The sequence below is a fragment of the Pectinophora gossypiella genome, chromosome 17 (genome assembly GCF_024362695.1).
Source record: "Pectinophora gossypiella chromosome 17, ilPecGoss1.1, whole genome shotgun sequence".
Lineage (NCBI taxonomy): Eukaryota > Metazoa > Arthropoda > Insecta > Lepidoptera > Gelechiidae > Pectinophora > Pectinophora gossypiella.
Genome location: NC_065420.1, coordinates 8731506 through 8754945, shown reverse-complemented (window position 1 = coordinate 8754945; position 23440 = coordinate 8731506). Strand labels below are relative to the sequence as shown.

Sequence of the window (23440 nt, the reverse complement as noted above, 5' to 3'; positions counted from 1 at the left end):
TTTAAAGAGATTTTGTTTGCGTTGCCTTAGGGCACTGAGTGGCTGGCAGTATTATTTTTCTGAGTTGTTATATTTTATTTCCATAAATATATGATTCACTAGAACGTTCTTTAAATGGCTAAAAGTCTCTTGTCCTAAGTCTATTGATTTAGCCACGTGACGTTTAAAGTTTCCAACATAAAAATTGCTCTACCGTTACGTTGGTATTTATGTTGAGTTAACTTTATTATGACTGTTGTTATCATGTAAAAGTTCAAGTTAACAGAAGTACTTACAGTAAATACGAGTTCTACTGCATATTCATGACTATCATAATAATATATAAGGATGTATTGGTATTCCAAAGACGATACTAAAGTATGAAAACTTATAAAGACATTTTCAATATTCTCCACGAATAACCCATAACACTTCATACAGAGATCTTCGCTATAAATAATGTGCTGTACCTACTCCTGGTGGAACATTTTCTCAAGCCGAGATTGTCGGTAGTACGTAACTCTTTTAAAGCGGACCGTAAAGGTGAATAAGTGCCGGGCCAGAAGCTTTAAATATAAATTATGCTTCGGAAACATTTGATTGCATTTATATTGTCTCAAAGACGCAGCAATTCGGCGTAAGTTCTCAGTAAAAAATAGAACGCGATAGGGAATTTCGACGCAACGAATTCAAACTAATTATTAAGAATTTTACAATACCACCTGCTTGCTAAGTTCGATATGATCATGGTAATAATAAACATATTCCTAATTGTGCAATAATGTTGGGTCATTCTCATTTGTTCTATTTTCGTTCCTCTAGTGCTCGTACGGAATGCAACAAATGGAACTAAAATTGGACAACGACATTAGAGAATGCGCGCGAAGTACTATACTGTGTAATGGAATTTACTCTCTGCGATACAACGAGTGCAGATAAGTACTCGTAACATAGTAAATACAGTACTTAAGTAAATTTTCACTAAGTACAATTATTTTTACAAGGACTCAATCAGCAATTCAATCCGCAATAAGGCTCGCCAGTGTAATATAGCGTGTAAAACAATGTGTAAAGTTTGCGGAAGGACGTTTTGGCGTCAGATAAGGGCGCAGAGCTAAATATGTGTGGCCATAATGCGCTGTTCAGAGGGTCGTGTCAATTTGTTCAGAGCAGACGTGCCGGAAACGGGACAGTCGGGTCAGTGACCCCGCACGCTTGCAGGCTTGGAGGAAAACGTGGCTTCGAATTTCGAATTTCGAATAGACGCACTTTTTGGAAAGGCTAAATAAGTTACCTAATAAGGTACGTGGATAGGCCTAGTAATGATTGCGTAAGTAGATCAACTCAAGCAGTACTTTGTGAAAATCTATTAAAAAAGGCTGTTACATTATGGTGGATAAATAAACTGAGCAATCGTGAAACTATTATAATGGTAGAAGCTATTCATTTTTGAACTGCTACAGGAATTTTGAACTTCTACAGTAGTTTTATTAAGTCTTTTTTACGACGTAATAAATTCCTTATTTAAGGAAATTTTCCTCACTTTTCTACCTATTCTACTGTCGTAAAAGGAAAAATTGCTTCCCATGATACCAGGGGATTTCCAAAGAGCTTTTAGTATCCTGACAGCGAACGTGATTACGTAACATGCGACAACCTTTTTCTTCTCAATCTATTTGATACATGGAAAATTTAGAAAAAGAACAATAGATAAGATAAACATAGTACAGAGAGTGGTACAACCTGAAGTCAATGCCGTGTCTTCTGAAGGATAGAGGACAAAGACAAAAAGTTATTTTTTTTATAAAGGCCTCACCATATCCCAGATTGCTTAATTTTGTCCATCGGGTTCAATCAATACGCCGCTATGCTACTCGTTTGGTCCCTTAGCATGCTGTTTCATACAACTGTTCAAGCTCTGTTTTAAATAGTTATTTTTCTCTAACAACTAACCATTTTCTTTTAGCGCAAAAGATGTGCTTCCGAAATAGCTTTTCAATCACTGTAACACGTCGCACTGTAAGCAAAAGCACTTTAAAGGACATACTATTATAAAGTAATGAACTGTCGCTCCGCTATCAGAAATAGGTGTCCGACCATTAATGTGAAATGCACATAAATTCAGCTTCTATTCTGCACTGTAACGTGAAAGGGATTTTGATGAAGTCATGACGAACACGAGGTAAGTAAGTAAGTACGTATATAATAGACGTGTGTGTATATTGTACTTGTTTATATATTTAGATTGAAATTCAGTAAAATCAAAGAGAATGAAACGCGTATATTCGCGTTTCACGAATTTACTTTGATAAAGCATCCACGACACAACAAGCGTACACGATTTCACTTACAAATGTTGTTTTACGTATATTATGAATATTATGCAAAGAAAATATTTACTTTACGTGATAAGGAAATACTTATAAATAATTCACATCAAAGGAAATAAATCCCTAGGTTCAAAGCATGTGAAATATCGCAGCTTACGTTATCTCGCACGTAAACACCTTTAATGCATAAATATGGATATTTAACGTTGCAAACCTATACCACTAAACGCTAACACGAAGTTGTTATTAGTGTAGGCGAAGGGTTTATGTTATTAGTTCGACATAGGTACTTACTTATGGTTAATTGTGAATTGTAATTTTTATATTTGAATTTTGGAAGACGGGGAAGATTTGTACGACCGCGAAACCTAAAAGAATCAAATATCGTGATGGAATAGCACATATCACAGTACTATCCAATTTTGAATTTATGATACATAAACATAACTAACCATCCTATATACGTCCCAATAACGGGCACGCGAGTACTTGATTTTGTTATATGAAGCTTGTTGTGGTATGAAGCATAATTGACTACACGTGGCATGTAATATTATTTAATTCAATTGATAGTTACGGTCACAGAATTGCAAACACCTGTCCAATGACGCTTAGCAATGATAATTATCATTTGCATGTTATACTAATCAATTTAAGCCATAATACGATTACGTTTAATTTATTCATCGCGTGAATTTGAACATTGAACACTACACATTTGAGGGATGTGAGCGGTAGTGTTGCTAATTAATAATGAATTTATCGTTTACTATTTTAGCTTACTATTAGTATATATATTATATCATCATAATATAATAAACTTACGACTATAATCCCTGATGGGACATACAAAGCTACAAAATTGGCATAGTCGCTGCAAATTTTAATATTTGTAAAGTTAGCAGTTTTCTAAAGGTTCTAACAGTTCATTGACTGGGTAAAAAATATTATTTCGTAATTAACGAATTAATTAACAATGAGTATGATGGTTAACCGCTTATATTGATGACGTCACACAGACACCATAAGGTTCATCATATCCATCTTTGGACTTCGTATCAACAGTGGCTGCAAGTTGTCTTTGATTACTTGTGGCTCTGCCCACCCCATTAGGGATTACGGGCGTGAGTTTATGTATGTATGTATGTATGTCACACAGACAGTATGTCCAACAATTTGAATAGAAACATATTTTTGACGTTTCGCTATCTATATCTTTTCACTAAGTTGTAAAAAGCGTATTGGTAACAGCTTATTGTAATATACTAGGAACCACATAACTGTTGCAACTGTGCACGATTTTGGACATAGATACCACAGTAAGTTAATCTCAGGTCAATATTTCCCAGCAGAATGCACTATATCAATAACAGTAGTGCATATAGTGACGTCTTTCGACAATCGGAAACCCCGGCACACCAAAATGGAACCAGGTTAATGAAACGTCTGTCAAAACAGCCGTAGGCGAAATTTTAATTGAAAATTGCTTTTTCGTCGTAGTCTACCACTATTGTTTGATTTCGGACATGAATTTCCCAATATTATGTATTTCACCCGTAATAGAATAAAAAAGCTACTGTGTTTAATAGTTAGGTGGATATTAAATTAAGTGTAGATAAAGTATCAACATAAACATAACATAAACAGCCTATGTACGTCCCACTGCTGGGCACAGGCCTCCCCTCAATCAACAGGAGGGGGTATGGAGCATATTCCACCACGCTGCTCCACTGCGGGTTGGTGGAGGTGCGGGGTGGTTGAAAGTATCAACAGACTTTTTAAATTTATTGCGTCACATTTGCCGAAAAGTGGAAAAGGGGTAGAAAAAATACCTTAAACCTACGTTTATTCCAAGCGCAACAGTAAATTAAGAACATTGTTTGTTTGTGACAACACAATTCCTCTTATTTAGTAGAGAGCACACATTTTTGACAGATGGAAGATATAAATAACCGTGGGCCACTGTAAAAGCTAGAGACAAAAGTTATTCGAGAAGACCGGTAATGGTTTCCTAGCTGTAACAAGTTAGCGCAATAAGTTATTCCAACTTTATTAATGATTCAAACAGTCGAGCGATAAAATCAACAATATTATAAAATGCTAAAGAGCACCGTCAAAGGCTAAGCGGAAGAGCGCGAAAACAAAGAGAAATAAAGAATATTTCTGATGAGAAAACTTATTGCAGACAAGAAAGTCCGAGAAAACCCCTAGAATTTGCGGCTAATTGAGTTATCTGACCTGCCCAGTCGTTTGGGAAGCATAAATTAAAAAGGAAAAGAAAATAAACTGGGATGAAATCCGCAAATTGTACGGTTTCTACCATTTCGCTCGAGTCTCCGAAATAACTTTAGCGAAACGACTTGTCTTGATGTGGCTGCAAAATTTTTATTGATGAATTGTGTTGGCTTTGTATAGTGTCCACAGTTCCACATTGAGCATTCCTTTGTGTATGTTTAGGGGACAGTTTACTTTTATTGAGTAAATTAGCCGCGAGCGTCAGTAGTTTGTTGCTTTTAATCAACACTACGTTGTCATTTTGTTTCACAGTGTTTACGAGGATTTTTATTCTGTAAGTCATGACTGTGTGGCTTTCAAGGTCGACGATTTATCTCAATCAGCGCTTATCGTTATCGACCCACTCGGGTTGATGAATTCATTCAAATATTTTTTCTTCTCAGACGACGCCCTGAGCCAAGGTTCGCGCTCAGCTGGGCACCCTCAGGCCTGTTGTCTTAAACTTTGTACCGGGTGAGAGCCTTCAGCGCTCCCCATTTGTCCGGCCAAGTAGTTAATGCCATCTGCTGCAAATCTACAATAAGTAACGGCAAAATAAAAAAAGAAGAAGTAGCTTTCAAATGACTTTAACACTAATTAATATTTGTATTTACCTTTGAGACAACATAAATATAAATAATATTATCTGGAGACCCGAAAGTATGTTGGCCATCGGTTATACTTCCTTTGTTGCAAAAACAAGTTGTCCTTAGTTGAGCATGGAAACGAATTCGTCCAATTTTGTAGATGAATTTGGAAGTTAAATTGACTTACTTGGTTATAAAATCACTGTGCGGTACAATGCTCTCAGATCCGTATAGAATTTGAAATATTTAAGATACTTACATAGAATTTGATCTTTAGAATTGAGTAAAATCAAGTTAAAAATGAAAATAATAGAATGCACGCCTCGTTTTATGTGAAGCACTTAAATTCCGCTTAAAAATCCACTAAAGAATTTTTACAATTACTAAAAGGTGAAAGTGCTAAAGAATCTATTAACACTATAATAGTGCAACTTTTCCTTTTAACAGTAGCACGTTTTAGAAGTAGGTTATGAATTCTTTATAGCCTTACTCTTGTTCAGAACCTCAAAGTAGCATTTTCTTTCGCTTTTTCACTTTTCCGAATAGATGCAGTTGCCGTATTTATGCTATATTTGAGTTTCAATTTTCCACTGAAGTTGAAATGCCATGGTGCAACATCAGTTTGCCTAGAGAACTGTATCGCTGTAGTTATACTTTATGAAAAGTTTATTAGGTAAATAAATAATAACATACTTACTAAATTAAGCGTTAGGTAAACGCTATCCAAAGTTCAAATCCAGTTCAGGTATGAAAAACTAAAAATAAAATGCGAGGAAAGCTGTAATCTTATAAAATCGAATTAATTTTGCGATGATCAAGTGTAGGTCTGGTACTAACTTTTTTTAACAACTCACTGGACCAATGGGAAGCGCTGAGGGCTCTCACCCGGTACAAAATTAAGACAATAGGTCTAAAGGTGCCCAGTTGGGCACTGCCTCTAACGAGAAACATAACACTGGATCAGCTTTTTTATTACAAGTAAATTTAGGTCTGTTCCAAAATACCTAGAAATAATAAATGACTCCCTTTTGCATGCGTACTTTTGCGCTTGTGTGGATATTATTAGCATCTGCGCCAGTTTCCACGAACACAGGCCACTTTCGTGGCCTCGCGGGAAACCTAACGTTCAATTGCGAGTTGTCGCATACCGCGCGTATTTACATACGATGTGATGCGTGAAAATGATTGATACGATACCACTGCGCAAGGATTCCTTACTCCTGATGAGCTCGTCCATCACTCGCTGACAGCCACCGCCATTACGTTTGCAAATTTAATAAAATAATATTTAAGTACGTTTCATTTTTGTATGAATATCGCCGCGGAATCTGGGACTGTTCAATTTTACTCGCAAAAAAATTCCTGATTATACTTTTTAAGTCTAGCCAGTGTGTTCTGATTTAATATTAGATTAGGTACTTTCTACGAATATTATCAATACTTAATTATAGACTGAAGTAAAATGGCTTTCAGCTAAGTAAGTATAACGCCGAGGCTTACGTCGTAGCTCATGAATACCTTATTCCGTCAGCTTACGTTTTCCAAATTCGAAACAAACTTGCGCTTTACTCAAACAACAGAGATGTAGGTCTACTTAACCGCAATACGGACCAGTTTAAAAGAACTTTTAGCGTCTCATTAAGTAAGAGCAACATTCGTGGTTTAGAGACCAAGATATAATGGTCGTGGTCCCCATGTGACGGTGCCAAATTGCCCGTCAAAATGGTAAATGTAACTCGCACTACTTCCCGCCCTGTAGCACTTGAGAGCTACAGATTACGTGATAGGGGAAAAATAAATTTTGCAATACATGCTTACCGAACACTCGTTTACCACCACTACAACCGTATTCAATTTCGTATAGCGCTCCTCGCCTGTCGAATATTGTGAGTGAATCAACTTACTAGGAAAGTAAGTATATGCGGTAAAAATATATAGGTACATTGTGTACAACGCACAATATTTAAAAATATCTAGAATTCCACTTTAGTGATAATATAAACCTAAACGCCAATTCATTTTTCAGTAGGTATACCTATAACTGTGTTTTATAGATTTAATATAACCTACTCGCAGTCTTACTATTTCTATTTTCGTGATATAGTTTATTTAATATAACAGAACGACGAGTGATAACATAAATATAACGACATTATTTCCAACTTGTTGTACCGCATTGTGACGCTTGTGGAATACAAAGTCTAGGTTATGAAACGGAAAGAATATATTTATGTCACAGCCGGCGGTTCCGAGATAAAACGTGAACTTTATTATTCTTCTGTTAGCAATAAAGTTATACTGGCTAATAGACAGTGACGGAGTGAGATGACTTCTATATGAAAACTAACTACACCTATCTGGTTGTTTATTTATCAGAAAGAGGAATTTAATTCGTAAATGTCTGAATATTCTATTTTTTATTGTAGTTTTTTGTCTTTTATGTATATCAGGTTTGAAATAACATAGAAGACGTTCAACTGCTTGTCTTCCCGGGCATATCGTAAAATCCGACAGAGGACACACTTATCCTGTCTAACATGATCTTCCTAGCGTCATTCCGTTTTTCACAGGGTCCGCTTACCTAACCTAAAGTTTTGAAAGGCCTTGTTTTTACAGAAGCGACTGTCTGTCTAACACGTGATAATCATTTATGATCCAAACATGAATTCGAAAACAAATTTGACAATCATGGTTTAGGCCTGTGCTGGAGGTGAACCCGCAACCTCAAAGTGACAGGCAAGCGTTCTACCAACTGGGCTACCGCGGCTCCCATTGTCACTTATCCTGTCTAACATGATTGTTGACAATTGTTATAGGTAGGCGATAGTCTGATCCATTATCATCACGCATACATGATAACGCCTATATCCCGTTGAGGTAGGCACAGGCACTCCTGACTCTCCCCTTTTGCTTCTTCCACTCTCTTTAAAAGTCTCCACGCATGCTCCCCTGTTTGTCATCATATGAACCTATGAAGATGGATCTGATTCATCACGTCCTTAGGATTAGAAATAGAAATGATTCTCCCCACCGTTCAGGGGTTACGGACGTGAGTTTATATATACATAGTACCTCTTGTTTTTTATGTATGCGATGTTTTATGGCAGCAGTCGACTATATCTCCAATAGTCGTCTGGTATCAACGAAAGTATTTCATTATTATACATTTATATTCGAAAAATGGAATATCTTCGTAATGTCAACAATAGAAAAACATCGTCAACATTTTTACTCTCTACGGAAACGAATCTAACAAAACGCCAACTCCATTTTATTTAGAAAGTTTAATAAAGGAGTCCGTTCCATTTTATAACAGTTTCAATTTTCTCGATTTTCTTTTAAAATTGTAACCGTGTCTTGTATTTTCTTTAACGAAACCATTACGTTTTGTCTTCTAAGTAGTATTGAGTTCTGGTTGCCGGTCACGTATCTCTTGTATCTCCTCCGAGTAGATCCGACCTTAACTGAATATTTGGTACACAGCTTGAATCGTCCACGTTTTATTATATGGGACACGACGTGAGCCGCTTTATTTACTTTTATTTACTCATCATATTACGTTATTCTCGTTTATTATGCGACCCTATTCTAAGAGTTAGGGTCCGAAACATTTCCGGTCATTTCTTTTAGGCAATAAATAACCTTTGTCTGCCTCAAAATTGTATTCGTAATGTGACATAAACAGCTTATATACTACCCATTGCTGGGCATATTCCACGCCTCTATAAACTAGAGGAGGTATGGAGTATGGCAACTGTATATTGTGTTATTTCTTCCATTAAGTTAATGTCAAAAACAACTTAAACAAGCCACGAAGGATCCTTAGAAACAAACCAAGTTCCAGTAATACTTTGATACATTGTTCACATAAAAAGCGTCGAGGTTTCCACGGTAACGGATAACGTAGCGACCTGTATGTGTGCCGGTTAGTTTTTACAGCATATATATTTCGCGTGCGGCGTAGCAATGGCGAATGTCGGTAAACCACGGGCTCCACGGCTCGTTAGCAAAGCAGACTTTACTGTTCCATGATTTCTTCTAAATGTGAATTTTTACTATTGCAGGTGTAATTAGGCAGAGAAGTAAGCCCCATAAATTGCTGGTGGTGTTTGTTGTGACTGTTATTACTACGTTTTTATATTCTACACTTAATGTTTTGTTTTGGGCGCGTAGTACCTAGATATAGTTTGTTGATGTCGCCATACAGTTAAGAGTCAAAGTTGATGAGTTACATCTTTTTATTTTTATTTTTTTATTACTCGAGTACACTTTGCGCCAACTAAAACTTAGTGAGTATTTTATTTTTTAAACCACAATAATAGGTAATCAAATGCGACTACTTAGTGTAAACCGACGATGTTGTTTTGAAGAAGTTCCCAAGAGATGTTTTTCCAGGAAAATATGAAAAGAAAAACTTTTCAACTAAAGGACATTATCAAGTTTGAAAATGCCTCAGGCGTTTACTGTCGCCCAATGCGGTTAAAAAGTTGTTCGGAGTTGGCGTCAGGTCGTGAAATTAAATTACCTCCCCATATCCGATAGACTGCACGTTAGTACTGGTTACTTTTTATTAGAACTCTTATATATTTTATCTTGCATTAGGTACCATACTGCTGTCCTAGTAGAGTTCACCAGTGGAAGTATTTTGAGTATTGTAATAAGCGCTCCAATTTCCTTCGGCAATTGTCGCATTTCCAAATATAAACGAATGCTATTTTCCACGTTCATCAATTATTAGATTTATCGTGTGTCAGAAATTGAATTCAGAACTTAGTACTTTATTGTTGTGTTGTTCACGCGGGAATGAAAACAACACATCATAAAGTACTGAGATATTTACTTGACGGAAGGTGTTTATTTAATTCGGATGGGTTACACCAACGTCTAACGTAGGCGTAGTAAAATTCTTGCACGATCGAAACCTAATTGGAACTTGGCTAAACCCTCTGTTGCTTTACAGCTGGATTTTTATGCTGAGTTCCGTTCCCTAAAAATATGTAGGCGTTTAGTTGTTAACCGTGTGCCATGTCTGGGGCCTTTGGCGGCTAAATCATAACCCTGACACCAGATTTTATGAAGCTGGTATTCCACCTCACAACCCACACGATGAGAAGAAGAAGTTGTTAACCGTAAGTTACAAGTTTTATAAGCCCAAATATAGAGCAAGAAAATCTAGTACATACAAGAAACCACTCACATGTAGTAAGACATTCGGAATAAGACAATAAAGGCGGTAGTTCCATTCCGTGTCTAATGGCGTGTTGTCGCAACGATGACTAAAATAAAAGTTTGTGATAATCCCGTGTTATGATTCCTGCTACATTCAAGATTTTTGCTTGAAAAAACTGATTTAAGCAAAAGTCCTAATTTGTTAAAACTGCCAGAGATAACATTATCCCTTAGTCTGTTTTTAGCTTTTGCTTACTTACACGGGAGCGATTACGGACAGGTTTTAATATATTTTTTTTTACTTATTGTAGATGTGCCGCAGATGGCATTAACTACTTGGCCGGACAAATGGGGAGCGCTGAAGGCTCTCACCCGGGTGAAGGCTCTCACCCGGACAGGTTTTAATACCTACTAAGTTTTTTTTTAAGAACACGCTCCTTCATTTGAATAACAAAATATGATTAATGATAGATAATTAGGTGCTTCAAAATTTACTAAATGATTAATGTTAACAGCGACATATTTCAGTACAAAACGTAAAATTACGTGTATTAAGTACAATAAGACTGTTTCTTGACGTTGGAATATTAATTATCATTCTGTATCTTATTCGTAATCATTATGTGTAGTATTTATTTTCAACTTTACATAATAATTAAATAAGTATTTCCTATTGCGGAAAGCATTCCACTTTCTTTACTTTTCAACCGTGTATAAAATGAAGCATTTGTAAAAGGGTTGGAAATTTTAATAACCCTGACACTAGGGTTGCTGACTGTGGTCCGTCCTCCACCTCATAATTTCCATTATAGAAGAAGTTACATTACATATTTTTCTCTTCTTTTATAGTGTGGGTTGTGAGGTGGAGTACCAACCCCATCAACCCTGGTGTCAGGGTTACTATTGAGCTGCCAAAGGCCCCTGACATGGCTCAAGTAACGACTACTTACTTACATCAGTAAGTAGTAACCGGGACGAACGGCTTAACGTGCCTTCCGAAGCACGAATCATCTTACTCCCGGACAATCTGGTGATCTGCCCGTAATGTTCTAATCAAACTAGGGACCACAACGTAATTTTTTTGATATGTCCCCACCGAGAATCGAACCCGGGACTTCCGGACTATATTACCCAATAAGTATTAGTCAATAAATATACCTACCTCTTAGTATCCCATTGCATAATATGTGTAACATAGTAAAGAGAATATTCGAAGCGAAAATTAGGTGTCATAACAATATCTAGGCTTAAGCTTTTCTGAAAGGAGGAGCGAAGTAACTTTAAATGATTTCGAAGCTGAAAACTAAAAGCCGTCTAAAAGCGATGTCTGAGAAGCCAATCAAGTCAATCACTGTACCTATTACAGGAAAGAACGCGCTTTCCGGATTACTTTTATAAAATAAAAATAGATGGGTATTAAAAATTAACTTAGCGTGTTAGCCGAGTTGGAAGAACGTTAGACTCTCAATGTGAGTTCGCAGGTTCAAATCTCAGCACAGGCGTAAACCAATGTTTTAAGAATTTGTTTGCAAATTCATATTTCGATCTTACACGGTTATCACGTGCTCAGGAATGAAGGAAAACATTGTAAGGAAACCCACATTCCCGAGAAATGCGTTTCGAACGTATGTGATCTTATTCTAACGTGTAGTCGGCTGGTTTTCCCTTTTGATTGAAAGTTCAAATGGGCAGTTAATTCTGTAAAAAGCCGCGGACCTGTCAAGTCTTCAAGTTAGGTGATCGGACCCCGTGAAAAACGGGATGACGCTAGGGTGATGATGTTTTCTTTTCTTAGATTATTACGTTTTACCTAAGTAAGTACTAATACTTTTTTGTGTTACTATCCAACAACAGAGTAGTAGGTATGTTGGAATAGGTACTTTTATGATTTATCTGTAAGTCAAATCAAAATCAAATCAAATATACTTTATTGCACACAACATACAAAACAAATTAACACAGATGATGATAGATACAGTACAATCTGGCGGCCTTATTGTAAGTCTGTCAAAATCATGCTTTTCACCATAATCACGTATTTTTTTAAACTGAAATTAATAAGCTGTAAACTTAGTGGGTTAGTATGTCCGGTTGAATAGTGCCAAAAGAGTATAATCTTCAATACGACAAAAAATAAATACACTTTTTATTTACTTACGCATAGGTACCTAAATTAAGCACAGTCCAATTACAGTACTTAAATATCTCCGGCTGTAAGTAGTTTATTTATTTATTCTGATCATAATTGAAAACTACAAACGAGAGTTCGCTTACCTACTTAACTAATGAACACGGTTCATTAAATTATTCACGGCAAAAAAATCCTTATTTAATACTTAATTGTGTCTCAAAAGGTAGGTACAAACGTAATTATAAAAAGGTCGGGAAGTTAATTTATTTGTGCGTCCTCTAGTCCCGTCACGTCCATGCTTTCCTTTTTTTTCAATTTTTTCTTAATTATACTTTACATTCAAAACACTGAAACAGAATTTACGCGTTTTTAACAATTTAGCACCAGGAATTATGTCGTGTGAACGGTACACTGTTTGTCAAAAACAAAGTAAATTTATTACCTACACAATTTAATTATATGAAATTATATCATAAACGAAAAAATAGCAATAAAAATGAGAAAATCACTCTCTAAAAATTATGAAACAAGAAAACAGATATGTTTCTCTGAAATTCTTCCGAATAGTGAGGTTTAGAAGTACATTTAAAAAAGTTCGTATGTCGTGATATGCAAACTCTTAGGACAAATTTGCATACGTGCACGGCTCACTTCTAAACTGGTTTAGAAGTTAGGTTGGAACAGACGTGCATACACACAAATACTCGTATATATACACACAAAACGGTCAAACACATAACCCTCCTTTTAGCTTCGCCGCAGTCGGGTAAAAGAAATAGGTGCCTACTAAAGGCTGCGCCGACAATATACAATTATTATAACAGGTACCAAGAAGCAATAACTCAATTCTTGTCGTCGTTAATAATTCTGAGGCCCTTAATTAATAAACCTATAGGTACCTACTAAGTAAGTACAACGAAACCAGCGAATATTGTACCTACTTGTGCAAACTTTAATTAAGGTGGGGCTTTCATATAATTGATATTCATTATTGTATATATAGAATCATATTACGAATATATTATTGAAAGAAACTCGTTTCATTATAAGTACAAGAAACTTTATTACAGTCTTTTTCATATCTCGGGCCTATGGAGGCCCGGACTTTTGGAAGGCGTGCGTGGGGCCGAAGCCAAGACGTAGAGGCCCCTTAAGACAAGTTAATCTAAATGTTGTGTGACACCAACCGGCGATTATCCCTGTATGCACTATGGGAGTGCACCCAAAGACAATCCCCGGTTCGTGTAGGACTATTGCAGATTATGGAAACAAAGGGAACTGGGCTATTGGTTTGGGGGTTAGTGGGTATTATTACATTATTTAGTTACAAATCGATCTTGAGTATTGTCAGCTGGACTAGGAGACAAGCAGAACTATATAGTTCAGCTGCTTTTCTTCCGGACATGTCGTAAAATTCGACCAAGAGATGGTATTTTATGGACTAATCATCCGTCACCATACCCTTATTACTAGTGGTGCTACTACTTATATCATGGTTTTGTATCAAAAATACCTGCAAGTTATGTTCTGATTTCTTGTGTACACACCCTAGGGATCACGGGTGTTATATTATAACGTATGGAAACGTGTACGGTCACGAGCATTAATATGTATACACTTTGATACCATGTCACATTAACTTTTTTGACAAGTTGAACTGTAAGTCACACTAAATGTCAAATATGTTAGTGCGACAGAGTGATAAAGTGGGAACATTATATTTCTCATGACTGTACGTGGAATACTAAAATCTAAATGCATGAGAATCAAGTGAAATGTCAAAACGAGCAATGTGTCAAAACTAAATGCTAATCCAGGTCTCAAGTTTATACGTTTCGCATATAACTCATAACACAACAGTGTTGCTTTGACAGACTAGAAATTAGTAACTCCTAACATTCAGGAGAATAATATTGTAACAGGGGATGGCGCATTTCATTACAAGTTTCGAAACGTGTACCGTCACCTGCTATGTTCGCTTAACGTCATCGATGTAGTGAGACTTGGGGCTTTTAACCTCGGCGACTCACCATGTTTAGTTCGATCGATCGTTCAGATCCGTTGTTTTGGACTGAAACGACAGGAGCCGATCAAATTAATCGATCATATAGGGGACTTTTACAAATGCTCCACAAACTCAATACTGTTATGATCAAATAACATCAATAGAAAATTATGGACACGTCTTTTCACGCAAATTAATTGTGTAAAGGTTACTTATGTTGTAACATAAACAGCGTAATAACACGCCCATTACTTAACACGGGTCTCTCCTCAATCAACCGGAGAATGGTATGGACTTTTGGTGGATATTCAATATTTTTCCGTGCTTCGGAAAGGCACGTTAAACCGTTGGTCCCGGTTACTACTTTCCCCATCATGCCGTTTAGCGGCTTAATAACCTTGACACCAGGGTTGATAAGGTTGGAAATCCATGTCATAATCTACATGGTAGAAGAAGATAAATATTTATTATTTCTGAAGTATGTCACGAAAATAAGATTGATCTTCTGCAAATTATAACACTACGGGTCTAATGACTTCCCTATCTACTTGTACATATCAACGGACGACTGACTGTAAAGTCGTCTTATGTGAAGAATCCTATTATTCTCATCATACAGATAGAGGAATAACTCTCGACATTCGTTGTATCTGTCTACGACGACTGCGGGACGCGTGTTGACGCGCGGGGAGGGAGCAGCGCGCGGGCCGCTTGTCGCCAGCACACCCCGGACACTTCATACTAACAACCTCGTTTTACACAGATTCTCCACATTGACATTATCGTACACGCGCATCTCTGTGTGTGACATCTGACACCATATAATTCAAGTCTAAACTATGTTCGAGGGGAGGGTGAGGTAAACCTAGCTCAGGCGCTGGTGAGGAGCGGAGAGTTGCCGTTCTATATTCCTTATTCAACGCCGCTAGTCAGGTGTTACAAACGCCCGTAATTCATTTTCGGAGGTATGTGGCCTAACCTGTATTGGGCCGGTTTTCCCTTCGCGGCTTGGAAGGTGAGGCAGGCAGTCGTTTCTCTAAAAAACTGGACCTGTCAAATCTTCAGGTTAGGTAAGCGGACCCTGTGAAAAACGGGATAATTCCCGTTCTAGCATTAGCTAGAGAGATGAAAATTACTGATAGGTAGAGTTTGTTAACAACAATCAAGATAATAATTTTCATTACAAAGATGGATCATTTCTTCGTCTAATATGGATTCAAATTGAGTTATATCACTTGGGATTGTTTCTGTTTGTTTAACTATGTTTCCTTCCCTAATTTGTGTACCGTGCCGTATTCAAAACGCAAATAATTTGCCCCTTCAATCTATTTCCCGAACCGGAACATAATATATTCTTCCGTATGTACCTTTTGTTTATGGAAACGAACACTGAACTAGATGCATTATATAATAGACGTTCTTGCTAGACCAATTGCTTGTACGCATATACATACAAAAGATCACGCTCATTTCCCGTTGGGGTAGGTAGAAACCACGGAAGTTGCAACAACTTTGATTTCTTCTACTTTTTTAAAAATCTTCATGCTTGATCGGCGGTTAAGAGTACTCTTGACTTAATTGTTACATTGTTAAACTTAAAACAATTGTTACACTCCATAAAAATAAAGTCAAACTAACAATACTGAGCAACAGCATGACTTCTATTATTGTCTATAATAATAATTATCAAGATGTTAGTGTTATCGTGACGAAAATTTTCATGGGTGATTCAGAGTATGTTTCTGAGTTGATATCAAGCAGAATTTACCGTTGCAAAAGTATGGAACTCTAAAATTTTCACGAATTTTCCGTCAAGAAATTCCACTTCTGCCTCTTCCATGTCAGAATCATCCCTCTCAGTTTTTGTTGCGGTGTCACTAGCACCAATATGTGCTTGACTACTTGTAGTATTGAGACATAGGAGTAAATTCGTGTGAATGACAATAACGATGTTGAAAAGATAAATGTAAGGTATTCTTGTTACTTACCTACTTCCTATTAAACAAATCTAGCATTTTATTTAGATTACAGTCATAACACCCAAAGCGCCGAAAAAGCTGTAAATGATTATGATAAAGCACAGCAATAATAATTGTAGTTGTCACACACACATTTCAACTAAGCCGACGTTCGTTTGCCTGAGCCGTAATAAAATTTATGAGTGTTGCAAGCACATTCAGCAAATAATAAATTAAATTGAATCGGAGACTTTATTCTAAAGAAAGCGCAGGTGTATTCCATGTCGGGTAATGTCCTAAGCAATTAGAACGAACATCTATCTTTTACAGTTGTAAGTCTTCTTAGATTTTATTGGCAAAAATGTCAGCCACCTTTTAAATCCGTTTCAGAGGGTATTATGACAGTGCCGTGCAAGCGAACACGAAATTGACTTAAAATTTAAGACACTTCGCTAAAAGTTAAGAAGTTTGCTCAAGTTACTTGCCGTATCGAATCCCCCGAACGCACGTTCGAGACTTGCCACTTAGCTGTGACATTAGACATTGCTGTAACTCAGCTTTCCGACATGTTGTACAGTGTAAACTTCTCAACAAAAGTGCAACAACTCCACACAACACGTCTTATCTGCACACAGTTACGTCAACTAAACAGTCAGTTGAGAAGCGATATCTCTCTACGTAGTAAATATACTTACCTACTTTGTTTGACACTTTAGTACGTAAGATAAACAAATGCAGAACAGCTTTCTCGCCGAGGTCACGCGGGAGGGCAGCAAACAAATAATTTATCAACTTACAACTGTGTTCATATACATATACGGCTCATCTACGTTCTCTACGTAATATTCACCCCTGTGCATACTCTGGTGAAAATATTGCATAAATGTCATATCATACCCACGAAGTTACCACTTCAATAAAGTATACGGCACTTGAAACTAGGTCGTAGATTGAGGGTCACGATCTCAACGTTCTTTTCCCTCGGGGCCACTGGACAGCAAAACTTCTCATATAAAGGGACCAACGGACGGTCATTCTTATGTAAAACTTGTCGAGTGTGTAGTTTGTTCCCAAGGATTTGAGGCTAAGTCTGTTCTTTTGAGTAAGAAGACTTTCTATAGAATTGTTGTTTGACTTCAATCACCATAAGTAGCGATCCGAATACACACCAAAAGAACAGCTTTATCTTACACAAAGTTGGGTCGCTTTAAATATAAACGGCATACAGTTGAAAACTTAATTACTTAAAAGGTTTACAAAAATACCCAGGCTGCAAAAATACTACGGTGCAGGTATACATTAATAATGTTTAAGTGTGTTATGTTGTGGTAACTTCTCTATTAAATTGGAAGTAAATAATAAACATAGATTGCAGTCAGTTGCTTCACAGACAAGTCGTAAAGTGAACTTAGATTATAAGTAATATCTCCCCTTTAGCATGATGTTTTAAATTTGCCGCCGTGTCTCTGGGGCAGCTTTCGCTAGAGAGTCTCTACCAAGTGTGGTGGTAAGTTTTTCTTTGATAACTTGTGACGCTGTCCGCTCCGCTAGGGATTGCGCGGATAATATCTGGCTCTTTGGTAATATTTACTGACAAATATCTTACGTATTCTAATGATCGTCCGCGAATAGCGCGAGATGCAAACTTGCAATAACCGTTCGCTCGTGTAATCTCCCGTACGCGTCATTAGCGCACGAGTGCAACAGGCAACTTCTCGACATGTTAATATCCTTGCAGGAAACTTGCTTCTCCAATGAGCCGAGAGCCGACTAAAATGGAAACCGTCAAAGGAGGAACTCTGTTCCGTGTCCGACTTAGTTTTCGTGACTGTTTGTGAAATGCGCTGAATTTCAACCAGATAACTTTAGCGATGCGGGCTGCCTTTATTTGCGGAGTGTATACGCTCAAAGCACTGTTTACCGTGAATATTTAGCCTGCCTGTTGTTTGGAACAAGTACCAGCTTTCGCTACGTTATTCAATTAAGAATAGTTTATTAAAGTTCTTCTGTAAACTCTTCTCTTTAAGCTCTAGTCTGCGGGCGGTCCTAATTGAGTAGTTAATTTTAAGGTCCTTCCTATCTCCATCGATCAATAGAATTCTTTGTGAGTTACGAGCCGTAGAGCGAAAAGTAAAAGACGACCTCAATAAAGTTAAGAGTTCAAAGCAATTAGAAACGGTTCTTTTAGTAGGACCAACTTTGATCCTTCGGATCCTTGATAACACGGTTTCAATTACAAGGATAAGTTTATCATCGGTATTCAATTTCAGAGATTGTGTAAACGTTAGCCATTGAAAAAAGGGTAAGCATTTCAAAAGGTGTACCTGATGATGTTTTTAATAATAACAAAAGGAAGTTTCATGAATAAAGAAATATTTAATAACAATACAATCCAGCAAACATTTTATAAAGTCTACAAAGATAAAGTATCTTTTGCCGCAGCATTTTGCCGGCAAAAACATTATGGCAGCTTTCAATCATTCAACGGTACCTTGGAGTTTAAATTAATGTTGTTTTTGTTTACCAGTAAAGCCATAATGTTTTGCTAACTACTCCTGCGGAGCTACTGTAATGGCCGAACCGAGTACTTGTCAGCAAAAGTTTGTTTGTTGTCGGTTGCATTTTATGCCTTTGGGACCAACTTTAGCGAACTCTCTTTATGAGTTCAAATGATGTCAGGTTAGTTAGCATGCACCTAAGTTGCCTACTTGTAGAATAACTAAATAATACAACCGAGGTATTTAAAGTAGTTTTGACAGAGAAACCTAGCTCGGAGGACGCTATTTTAAACTAAACTAATATTTTCCTGCGTTGATTATACCACGCTCCTATAAACTGGTGGGAAATTATAGTCGTTTAAAAAGTAAATGCCTACAACCTCCAGTTACTGTTACTTTCTTAGCTTATTACAGACTTCTTCAAGTGATGTTAAGGAGGTACTTGTGTATCAAATTGCAACAAAATATTGAGGACCGACACTAGAACAGCTCGATGTTTAATAGCAAGTAAGTAAATATACAGAAACATCATTTTTCTAATTGTACACAAAAAAACTTAATATTTTAATGTTTTTCCTGATTTTTCCAGCCTGTGCAAGTTTGTGTCATCTTTCCCCAACTTTTCATAAGTTTTTCGCTAACGAATCTACTGCGATGTTTACTTTCACTTTTTAGCGTAGTTCCTCTAATTAGAATTCGAGTACAGTGTAACAGTCGTCCGTTTATATAAGCGAGACACGTTCGAAGTACTTAACTTGCAGCCGGTAACTCGGGTGACAGGCCGCACCAAGTTTGTTTGCAGCCTGTTAGAGAATTTTACGCTCAGCCGCTATCTGTGTGAAAGATATTTCTTGAAGATTACTCTTACAGAACCGTTTCTCGCTATATATAATACATCAGCCTCCGTGGTCTAGTGGTTAGAGCGTTAAGCTCACGATCTGGAGGTCCGGGTTTGATTCCCGATGGGGACATTGTCGAAATCACTTTGTGAGACTGTCCTTTGTTTGGTAAGGACTTTTCAGGCTTGAATCACCTGATTGTCCGAAAAAGTAAGATGATTCCGTGCTTCGGAGGGCACGTTAAGACGTTGGTCCCGGCTATTAGCCGTAAAAACATCCACCCTCCACCAACCCGCAGTGGAGCAGCGTAGTGGAGTATGCTCCATACCCCCTCCGATTGATTGAGGGGAGGCCTGTGCCCAGCAGTGGGACGTATATAGACAGTTTATGTATAATACATCAAAGGTTAACACGTCGCCGACACGTCTCGATCCCAAGTGTCATTGTCCGTGTCAGTGTCCTTAAGCAAGTCTCCACAAACGACAAGCCTACACAATCTCAGGTCAAGTCTGGATGTCATTTATGTACACACTTATGAATGCGCCTGTTAGTTTTTTGCTACAGAGCGAAATAACCACCGTGACTACGCGTCCCGTTATCGTGAAATCTTAAAAGACAAGCTGACAAGCGTGTGCGTGTATCGCAAGCGCTTGTCGCAAGCACCATTTGAGCTGTGATTAAAAACCGACATCCGCTCGGATCGGCGACAAGCTCGTCCGTTCACGCAAGACAAGCCAAACACTTCCGTTTCCACGATTGTGCTTTTGGTGTTTTGCTTAGACTTGGCAAGCGTGTTAAAGCACCATTAAACTCACCCCCCTTCCCTCCCCCTCCCTTTATTTATGTTACTTATTGCAATTATGATTCTTCTCAGGACAAAAGAAATCGTAAAGTTGCCTGCCTGTCCGGGGAATGTGCAATAGTCTATAAGCAACTCTTCCATCCACATTATTCACCGTTACGTATTCATATTCCGCTAATTCGCATAAGTCGCTGCACTTCTACCATTGAAATGTGAATATCATCATATACCATCATATTTACAAAATATGATTTATTTATATTATAGTTTGTATAATAAAATCCCGCTCAATTTTACAAATATTAAAGAACATACCTACAGTCGTTCTTTGTAGCATAATCTTATTTGCCTTTTGTCACAGAGGCTACAATTCCTGTTTCGATTCGCTTTATTTCAGCGACGTGTTTGATTAAAACAAGGGGTTTTACTTTATTTTCAAATTAATTTACTGACAGCTGCATTCGATGCAAGGATAAAAGCAAAATAATAACGTCCACTGGTGTTCCACGTAGGTAGGTAGGTATATCGATATAGGTACGTACGAAACGCATTATACCCCCTCGAGTCGCATCTGCGGTACAAATTTCCCAAAACAGAAGTTTAACCAACAGCAAAGCGTCATCTAAAACAAACCACATTGTCGGTCGATGTAAAAGAGAACTTGTTCGACCTCAGAGGCAACATTTCCAAAGATAAGACGCTAACTTTGTTCGGCGCCCTTTAACACACGACTCGACTGACGCACACAGACGTAGGTTGGTTGCTGCGAATATTTAATGTACAAAATGCGCTTTGTTTCACTGGTTAATGAGTTTTTGATAAGGTCGCGAACCCTTTGGAAGGGATAGCAATTAGCTAGAAAGATAAACCCAATGAATAAATCAATTTTACCTCATCTCTATATAGATACATGTTTGCGTTATGTAATGATATCACGTAAGTTATTTATATCTATAAGTTATTTTAAGTTTCTCTAAATTCAAGTCGGTAACATAGCACCTAATGTAGTACAGTTGCCTAGTAGCGTAAAATTAGTAAAAGTTCATATTATATTAATATAATACTTTCGAAGCATCCAATTTCCCGCAATATTTGCAAAAAAATATAAATCATATCTCTACAGCTTTAATCGTTCTAGAGTCATGAGTTTCTAACAACTCGAAAGAAAACCTCGTTTATTTCCCTAAACTAGATGCCCAAAAACAAGTAAGTTAAACACAATAGCATACTTCTGGCGGTTCACTGAGCACGCCACGGGTTTTGCTCAAAGATCCAACTCTTCGAATTCCAATCTTTTAAAGGAAAACGCCGGAGTTGGCTAGGGGCAAAATTATTCACTTAAAACTTTGGTTCAAGGGACTTTATCAAAAATTGAGTCAGTTTTAGTTGGCTCAAATTTTGTGGAATTTTGACTGGAACCTCTACCAAGTATTTACGAGTACCTCATTATGGTAATATTTCTAGACATTTAGTTTAAAACTGTCTCCTTTCTGTTAAGTTTTCAGTGACAGGCTTATATAAGCCCACGACTATAATATATATATCCCAATTTGGGGTAGTCAGACTTATTCACCTTATAAGCGTTATATTTATACCTACATATACTAGTAAGACTTACCCAAGAAACTTAGAAGTAAGTATGTACACAGCATCATTTTTTCGAATTTCCTGAAACAAATAAAAACTGATGAAAATCTTTTTTTTTTTATAATTTAAAAAGTATAAACATGTACACTATTAGGTATTACACACTACGCTGTAAGATAGAATCATAATACGGGTAGATTATTATAAGGTACATGATTTTTTGGGTAAGTGCTTATACTTTTATGTAAGTAAGTATGTAAGTATAAGTACTTACACCAAGTTTTTGATAACAAGCCCAGACAAGTTATGGGTTACAACGGCAATTCAGTGCGCGTGAAATTCACTATGAGAATTTGTTACAAATTGTATTGCATTTCATGATACATTATCATTGTATGTTACGGTTCACCAAAATCAATGCACTATTACGTTACAGTTCCGAACTTCCTCCTGATAACGGAGGAGAGCCCGACCATTACAGTGCACCACCTGTGATACATTCATCTGTAATGTAACGTTACAGATCCGAGCAATAGGTAAATGCATTAGGATTTTAAATGTTATATTACACTTGAATATTCTCTGATGAAGAAGTAATCAAAAAAGTAGTTAAAAGATAAAACGTTTTCGACTTTTATAAAATGTATTATTAAAATCATCTTAATAATATCATAAGAACAGCCCTTCATCCACGCTAACGATGAACTACGCAAATTCAAAAATATCACAAGATTCATATTAATAATCTTAATTTCACAAAGAAACGAGCACTCCGTGAGACATTGATGTATTGTGTAATACTATAGTAACAGCTCATTGGCATAAGGTAACAAAAAGCGGAATGTACCCCTTGTAATGATTTCCGGTTAATGAGGAATCAATACGGACCGCATTCATTACGCGTAATGTTAATTTGAGGGCGGCTAAGAGACCGCCTCATTCGCACGTACAACTACCACATAGAGTTAGGAATTTACGAACACAACCTAACGTGTAATTGGGATGGATATCTCTTCGATCTGGAAGATCAGATGGAGAGACGTTTCTGGAAAAGAGAGATACTTATGATAATATTAATTAAATAGAAATTTATGGAATGAAAGACGTAAGCTGCTATCAGAGACACCGGAAAATATATATATAAATATTTATTACTTATACTTTGATTGAATGTTTTCATTTTGGACTTAATTAACACACAACCACCTACATTTTAGTTTTGCAACTCACCCCGTTTTATAATGTAAGTAGTTGGTTTGTAATACGAAGCCGATAATTACG

The 23440-nt window shown here is 37.0% G+C and overlaps 1 protein-coding gene across 8 annotated transcripts in view; it reads right to left on the bottom strand.

Annotated features, from left to right (window-relative positions):
- LOC126374254 (Down syndrome cell adhesion molecule-like protein Dscam2) overlaps nucleotides 1–23440 on the bottom strand; it is a 177420-nt gene that overhangs the window by 87325 nt on the left and 66655 nt on the right. For all 8 annotated transcript variants that reach the window (XM_050020764.1, XM_050020765.1, XM_050020767.1 and 5 more), the window contains one exon: nucleotides 22191–22240. In XM_050020764.1, the coding sequence (XP_049876721.1) occupies nucleotides 22191–22240 (50 nt within the window). The remainder of the gene's footprint in view (nucleotides 1–22190; nucleotides 22241–23440) is intronic.